Source organism: Vombatus ursinus, unplaced genomic scaffold (genome assembly GCF_900497805.2).
Source record: "Vombatus ursinus unplaced genomic scaffold, bare-nosed wombat genome assembly UNPS02015255.1, whole genome shotgun sequence".
Classification (NCBI taxonomy): domain Eukaryota; kingdom Metazoa; phylum Chordata; class Mammalia; order Diprotodontia; family Vombatidae; genus Vombatus; species Vombatus ursinus.
In genome coordinates this window covers 25,096,008-25,104,351 of record NW_020955033.1, presented here as the reverse complement: position 1 = coordinate 25,104,351, position 8,344 = coordinate 25,096,008, and the positions used below count along the sequence as shown (strand labels likewise).

At 38.3% G+C, this 8,344-nt stretch overlaps 1 protein-coding gene across 5 annotated transcripts in view; it reads left to right on the top strand.

Moving 5' to 3' along the window:
* Nucleotides 1-7,476, top strand: part of LOC114031681 (transcription factor GATA-6-like) — a 44,244-nt gene extending 36,768 nt beyond the window's left edge. For all 5 annotated transcript variants that reach the window (XM_027846832.1, XM_027846833.1, XM_027846831.1 and 2 more), the window contains one exon: nucleotides 5,873-7,476. In XM_027846832.1, coding sequence (XP_027702633.1) covers nucleotides 5,873-6,040 — 168 coding nt within the window. In that variant the 3' untranslated portion in view covers nucleotides 6,041-7,476. The remainder of the gene's footprint in view (nucleotides 1-5,872) is intronic.
* Nucleotides 7,477-8,344: the final 868 nt, after the last annotated feature.

The window sequence follows — 8,344 nt, the reverse complement described above, 5'->3', positions numbered from 1 at the left end:
TGTGTGTGTGTGTGTGTGTGTGTGTGTGTGTGTGTGTGTGTGTGTGTTTGGTATGTCTTCCTGTGGGAGAAACCCAGGATTTCCCTGAAGTCTTCTTTCCTTTAAGAGAAGAGTTTTCCAGTCCAGCTATCCTGTCTATCTATTACCTAACCTGCCTGGCTGTAGAAGCTAAGCCCAGGCTAGGTCTGGTGCTGATAATGCAGTCTTTCAACAGGAAATGTCTCCATTTTTGGTGTTCTGTGGGAGGGTGGGGGCAGATAAGCCGTGAATGGAAACACAGAGCAGATTTCTGCCCCACCCTCATACCCTGACTGCACTTTGATCAGGGAAATAATGAGTTCCCCTTTCTGGCTAAGTAACAAACAGGTTACAGGGCTGTGCTAATATAGGAGGACATTGACCTACCCACAGGAAGGGAAGGCCTGACCGATGGATTGAAGCTAGTTTGACATTCTGAACACTTTCTGTGTTCCTGAGGTGCGTTGAAAACCTGAACAATTTTGTTACTACTAACAAGTTGTTCACTTCTTTTAGGATGAGAAATATGTAATGTCAAATTCTGTCCATTTGAAGAGATATGCTGGATTTGGAGAAATTAATGAATTAAATGTAGTCCAAGGCCACAAATTCTGTGCTCTCCTTTGGGAAACTTCTTGATGCCATTGAAGGGAAAGACTTAAATAAATATATATTAAGAACCTAGTGTCTGTCAGACACCGTGCTCCTTGCTTTATCCATTCTCAGGAGGGAAAAAATATCTGCCTATATATGTAGAATAGGTATATATTAAACAAATACAAGTTCGTTTTGAGAGGAAAGCACTAACGGCTATCACTATCGGCTCAAGAAAGGTTTCCTGGAGGAAGTCCACGGTGTTGTAGTTTAGCCTCCAAGGAAAAGGAGGGAACCCAGGATGTGGAAGTGAGGGGAAGAAGAACAAAGGCAGCAATATCATATGAAAGTGAAAAGGCCGGATTTGTAAAAGAGAGGAGTTGAGTGCCCTGGCATTTGCTAATTCTAGACTCCCTATCTAAGTGGATTCAAGGGTGCACTGATTCATGTATACATGCTTTACTCTCTGTGAGCACTGTGGTACAGAACAGTTGTGTGCTTCAGGGGAATACCAGGATCAGCAGCCAGGTGGCACTGAGAACATTTTAGGAGTCCCCTTGTACATCTTTAGGGTCTTATGCAAAATCGAAAAGAAGCTGCTTTGTCTTTGTGCCCTCCTGCCTTCTTTCCATACCTTTTCCCCATCTCTTGGGCTGTTTGTTGTTCTAAGTGACACCCTTCCCTCTTTTCCCCTCCCAAAGAGCAATTAGAAAAACGGTTGTCACATCATTTCACCTTGGACTGATTCCCATTTCTACTTTCTAAGCTCGGTGATAGTGCTGATTCTTCTTTAGAGAGTGATAGAATTTGGACAGCTTTTAAAGCTCTTTAGCATGGCTTATGAGTTCTCTCACAACCCTGACCATAGCCTACCTCTCCTGACTTCATCTCCTATGATTTCCCTACACAAACTTTCCATTCTGATAAAGTTGATCTATTAATTGCTTCCCATTACTAACCACACTTGGAGGAGGCTGCTTATATTGCGTATTATTACCTTTCCCCTCCCCTCCTTACCTTCTCTCTCCCCCACTTTCCCTTCTCCACTTTCTGTCTCCAGAATACCTTCTACCTTTCTTTCATCTTACTTTCATTCCACCTGTCCTTCTGTGCCTAGGTCAAGATCTACTTGGTCTGTGAAAATCTTTCCCAACCATCCCAAGCCCTGTTGTTCAGACCACTCATTATTTCTGTCACACATTTGGCACTTACCCTGTTAAAATTTTATTATTTTTTAATGGTATATGACTGTCCTCACAATTGAATCCTAAGCAACCTGATCCCTGATGTTCTAGCATAGTATCTTGTGGCTGAAGTATGGCACAAAGTAGTGGATTAGTCAGAAGACAGGTCATCAGCTGTAAATGAGAGATCTTTGAAAAGACAATCCTCTGTGTGCATCCACTGAGAAAGAACACTGATTATAGTTGAACAGAGGCAACTATTGACTTTATAGAAGCCAGGTTAGGGAAAAAAATACATGGTCTAGATTGGGACTAATATAGATAGGACTAGTTGTTGATGAAGGTGATTGTGACCATCCCTTTGCTTAATGTAGCACTTCCTGAAAATAAAAGGGAATGCTAGTGGTTTGTGAGGTTTTTAATGAGCCTGAAAACTCCCAATCTCAGGGGAAAAAAAATTCTGGTTAAATGGATCATTTGTACCTTTACTTATAGGTGCATTCATAAAAAGTTTCCCATATATTTAATTTTTATAATTAGAATGATTTGAAATACTTTTGAGGAGCTTTCTCGTTTAATTAATACTATTGGTGGATACATTTTAAAGTGAAGAATCCTTTTGTGGAATAAATATCGATCCTTGATTTGTTTGGGAGAGGAGGTGATAGTGAATTATCCATAACTAGGATCATATCTATATTTAAGGAATATATTATACAATGTAATAGAATGGGAATGTCAATACTTAGTGTTCAAATAGTGCTTAGAGGCTTGCAAAGGGCTTAATAGATATTATCTTATATGAAACTCACAACACCTCTGTGAGATAAGTGCTCTTATCATCTCTGTGAGTATACTGAAGCTAAGTAAGGTTAATAGAGTCTCCCAGAGTTCGTACAGCTAGTAAGTGTTGGATAAAGTTCTTAGAATCATTTCTGATACTTTGTATTTATGAAAAGTATCCATTTAAAATTTTAGATACCTCACTAATAGGATCATATAAATTGTTGTTGTTGTTGTTGTTGTTTTTTTTTTAACATCATTCGATTAAAATACTCAAGTCTATATCTTTTAAGAAGTAGGTGACACTTTGTTGCTGGTCGGATTTTTATATGTTGTCATAGACCTTGGTTTCTAGCTAAGAAGGAAATGTTACGTAAGAGACAGAGAGGCAAAGATGGTGGAGTGAGAAGTCCACTGGTTTTGTGTCAGAGGTTCTTGTCCCAATTCTACATCTTATTAACTGTATGACCTTGGGCAAGTCATTTAAGTTCTTTGGGCCTCAGTTTCTTCATCTCTAAAATTGGAAGGTGTTATAGACTAGACGATGTAGAGCCTGGCCCAATATCTGGCACATATTAGATGTTTAATACATGCTTATTGATTGATGTATAGAATTTTGAAGGTCCCTTCATGTTTTAAATCCTATCATCTTTTTGCCTACTTCTTGAGGAACTGAGACGGCAGTGAGGTGGCTCAGTGGGTAGAGTGCTGGGCCTGGAGTCAGGAAGATTCATTTTCTTGAGTTCAAATCCATCCTCAGATACTTCCTACCTTTGTGAACCTGGGCAAGTCACTTAATCTGCTTACCTCAGTTTCCTCATCTGTAAAATGAGCTGAAGAAGGAAATGGCAAACCACTTCAGTATCTTTGCCAAGAAAACCCCAAATAGGGTCACAAAAAGTCAGATGCTACTGAAATGACTGAACAACAAAATGAGAAGCTGAATGTTGATGTTGCCTAATCAGAAAACTTGGGGTCCTGGACTGTGCTTGTCACAGTCTATGTCAGATTGCTGACATTAAAAAACAAACAAACAAGTAAACCTGACTCTACCAAAGGAAATGAAGGCTACTTCCTCTGCACCTTTGAGAGTGATACTTTTTCTTTTAATAGAATAATAAGACTTAGAAGGGCCCTTTGATTTTTACCTAGCCCACCCCCTTAATTTTATTTCAAAATGTTTCAAAGTTTTATTTTTTTAATTAGTGAAAATCCATCTTCGCTCCCTTTTCTTCTCCTCCCCCACCTTGAAAAAAGATGGGAAGTAAAACTATTGTGACAACTACATATAATCGAGCAAAACAAACTGTCACATTGACCTCGACTTCCTTCTAAAATATATGTCTCAATCTGCACTTTGATTCTGTCCTTTCTATTTTAGGCAGCAGGTAGCATGTTTCATCATGAATCCTTTGGAATTGTTGGTTAGTGTAATGATAAGAATATTTTAAGTCTTTCATCAACCCCTTTATTTTATAGTGACCCAGAGCTATTGTTCAGGTTATCTTTACTTAATGCCACAAATACAGGAGCCTGGTCCCAGCTACCAGGCTTGCTCAAAGTAGAGCAAAGAATGTGATAGTCTGTTCTCCAAGTCCTTGATGGACACGACTGTATCTTAGTCTCTTCAGCTGCCCAAGGAGTGGTGAGCACCTGCCTTATCCCACCTCACTATTTTTTTTTCCAGATTAAATTAAAAGAAGTCAAATTTTCCAATGACACAATTGCATTATCCTTTTAACAACATTTCTTATTCAATGTTTTTCTCAAATTCACAATACAAGAAAACTTAGAAACACAATAATAACTACACAATATTACATATTTAAAAGATGAAACAAAATTTACTACCAGTCAGATGACATTAATTTAGTTTTATGCATTTCCAAATTATCTTGCACATAAAATCATTTCTTCTATCATCATTAGCATTTTCACATGATTCTTTTTTAAGACTCTACAATGATATAACCACATGGGAAAAAAGTTTTGGAAAATATAAAGTATTCTAGAAAAAGTAGGTGCTAAATTAGCCTGAAGAAGTTGACACACCTTCAAGATGTGAGCCATTAATTCCTTTCATCCTTGGATTAGAGTCAGTATTTGCAAAATTCTTTTAGTTCCTGGGGGGAAAAGTAACTAGATAAACAAATAAGAGAAGAGAGTGCAGATCTCAGTTGGAAGGGACCTCCGAGGCAATCTAGTCCAACACCCTCAATTTGCAGAAGAAGAAATAGGCCTAGGGAAGTTAAGTAAGGGAGTGCAAGGTCACATAAGAGGAACACTTCAGAAGCAATATTTGAATCCTGGTCCCTCAAAGTTTGCAGCTGAATACGTTTTGAGTTTTGTCATAGAAACTCTCTCTTTTTATGCCCCTGAAAATATGTATGAATTTTATTAATTGCATATGATTGGTTCCACTTTATCATAGGAAGACATCTGTTTGACTTCTCCCTTTTGTGCAGTATGAATAAATTAAGAAGGGAAAATGAACTTTGACTGAAAGAAATGATGGCCGTGCTATGATAGAGATAGGGTGTAGAAATTCTTTATAAAGAAATGAGGATCAACTGTTGGCCAGTTTTCTAGGACAGATTTTAGGTATGAGAGAGATTAAATTTAGGATGGCTTTGGATTAATTTTCTTCTGCTCAGAAATCTCATTTGTCAAGTAGTATTGAATCAGGTGTTTTTTATTCAGGCTTTGATGGAAATACCAATCCTCATGGGTTATATAGATCTATCATAGTTTTTTATGTGTTTGTTATGTTTGTGTGTGTGTCTATGTGTATGCAACACTTTTGCTGTTTATATCCCTTTCGGAATGGCTAGTTTGGGCGTGCAGTCATTAAGGCTTTTGTACCAACCCCATAAGCTTTATTCTCTGGACCAGGAGGTCCTTCCTGCTTGGTACTTTTTATAAAAAGGATTATTCCAGTTTCCTTTTTGTACCCTAGCCTAGTGCAGTTGTTTATCTTCCTGGGAGGCTACTGCCATGAGTAATAAGGATAACAGGATAATGTTTCTAAAAGCTTAAATTGCCAGCATTGGGTTAGTGCTGCACCAGTACCTTGGGCTGCCTGTTTCAGGTAGAGCAGCTGCATCCTTTTCTTGGTTCCTGTGCTCTCGTTCTGTTTAAGGCCATAGGCCCTTCTTTCAGTCCTCCATATAGTTATGATCTGTGCAGCTAATGAAATTGTGCTAAATAAATAGTAAATTTGTCACTCTCTCTTTTTTTTCTTTCTTTCTCTGTTTTGCTTTCTCCTCTCCCTCCCCCTCCCCCCTTCTCACTAGGCGGGATCCTCAGTGATGTCTGGTCCAGGAGAGAACACTAGCCCTGAAAGCACCGCTCTCAAGTATTCAGGTCAAGATGGGCTGTACTCAGGAGTCAGCCTGACCTCCACGGCTGAAGTTACAGCGTCTGTGAGACAGGATTCATGGTGTGCTTTAGCACTTGCTTGATTCAGTGGAAAAAGGAAGTTGGGAGACCTCCATGGATGGGGGATGGGAGAGAGGGCGCCTCGACCTTTAGACGCCCACAGTTTCTGTAATGTTTTTTTTCAAGCAGTCTATACAGCAGTGAAGATGCTGGCAGAACTTTCCTCTGATGTGTCATTTTTTGTGCCTTTATTGTGATAGAGGTGTTTTTCCAAAGAGGCTTTCTGCCTTACCGTCCAACTCCTCATCTATGCAAGAGAAATGAGAGAAGATGGATTTCTTCCAGGGTAAAGATAATACAACCAAAGAGAATATCGTCCTTCCTCCTCTATTGTTAGGCCTGCTTCATGCGTCTTCAACACAGCCAGCCAGTCAGCCAGCCCAGCCTGCCTGCCTGCCTCTGGGATGCAGGATGCATGCTGATGTGACTTCCTCGTCCTTGCTTCCACATGCTGGATAAAGGGACTTATCTGGGGCTGTCATTCTAAAGGATGCCGGGAGAGATTTAAGAAGACAAAAAGAGTTCTGAGCATTGATTGCCCCAAATAACACACAGTTTGAGCTAGAATTCTGATGTCCTTGAAACTGACCAACAGCTTCTTCATGACCACAGACTTTCTTCCTAACTTTTCACATCAGAGCTCCTATGTGAACACTCATGGAAGAAAGCAAAATGGGGCTGTTTGGCACAAGTCTCCCAAGGTCGAGCTGGTTCCTGATGTCTTTCATTAAAAATATTCCTCAGTTTTAAGACTGCGTTATAACTTTGTAACATACACTGTGACTGAGGTTTTTGAAAGTTCATCTTCTGTATGGCTGATGTGAAGTCAGTCAGAATTTGTAAACAGGGTAGCAAACAAGATATTTTTCTTCCATGTATACAATAATTTTTTAAGAAGTGCAATTTGCGTTGCAGCAATCAGTGTTAAATCATTGCATAAGATTTAACAACATTTTTTATAATGAATGTAAACATTTTAACTTAATGGTACTTTAAATAATTTAAAAAAGTTAACTAGACATCTTTGTGCATTTTTTCTTCTTTCTTTTTTTTTTTTTTTTTTTTACCAAGAACATCCCATCTCTATATTTCCTATTTGTTAGACAAAACATATTTCAAGAACAAATCTTCTCTCAGGAAAATTGCCTTTCTCCATTTGTTAATAAGTTTTATACAAAAAATGCAAATATAGCCCCATTATTTTACTGTGGAATATGTGCTAGAAAGTTAGAAAGATTGCAATGAAACTTTACTACCTAACTGATACATTTGTAAATACTCCATGAAATGTTTAGGCATCTTTTAAGAGTTAGGATGCGGTCTGTATAGTGTGACTAACCCAGAGGTAGGTTAGTTTACAATTTTTAAAAAAAAAGTGGGATGTCATTTGGAAGCTTATTCTTTCACCAGAGCTTTAAAAATAAAAGGGTATTGTTTGTTTGTTTGCTTTTCTGTACAATGTGTTCCTTCCTGGTTTTCCTTTGAGGCCTACAAGTGGAGTTCAACGCTCAGCAGAAGTTCATCTGATTTTTGGGAAGACTACTTGAAGTCTTTGGATTTGAAAATTTGTGATTCTCTTTGTGCTTTTGACACTTCATGCTGTTAGGGAACTTGTTTGTTAGGTAGCTACCATTTATACTCTGAAATTGGGACCACTTTGATAAATGAGAAGTGCCCAATATTGTACCTAATTGTCAGAAATGCTTGCCCTTCAAATGAGGACCAACTCAAACCATTTTCGAAACCTGAGAGCTTTCTTAAATGAGTGAAAGAAATAAGCTCCATTGGACAATCTAAAGATGAGTTTCCTTCCTCTTTCCCATCTCAGGCCGTTAGGGTCACATTCATATCACTGGGATATAGTAAACTGTGCCCATAACTAGGCTGATATTTAGGAGACATTTGAAAATGAGATTTTTTTGTTTTCTTGAATTTTTGGAGATACAAGCAAGCTAGGAGTTACCTCAAAAGCTGAAACTGTGAGTCAGTTAATTCTTACCCCTCTAATATCTTAGGTTTTTTTCTTTCCTTATATATCCCTACTCTGCATGTTCCATTAGGGAATTACAATTGCAGTATTCTCCAGTATGATTTCTGAGTGGTTGGGTGTGGATTTGGGGTTTAGGTTTTACGTTTTCTACTGGAGAAAGTTCCCTTGATCGTAAGAGTTCTTAAACTAGAGTTGATGAACTCGTGTTTTTAAAGATGTTTTCATAATTACATTTCAGTATAACTGGTTCCCTTTGAAATTTTATTCATTTTATAATATGCATTTAAAAACATTCTGAGGAGTGATGTCCATTGGTTTCCCTAGACATTGATAGACT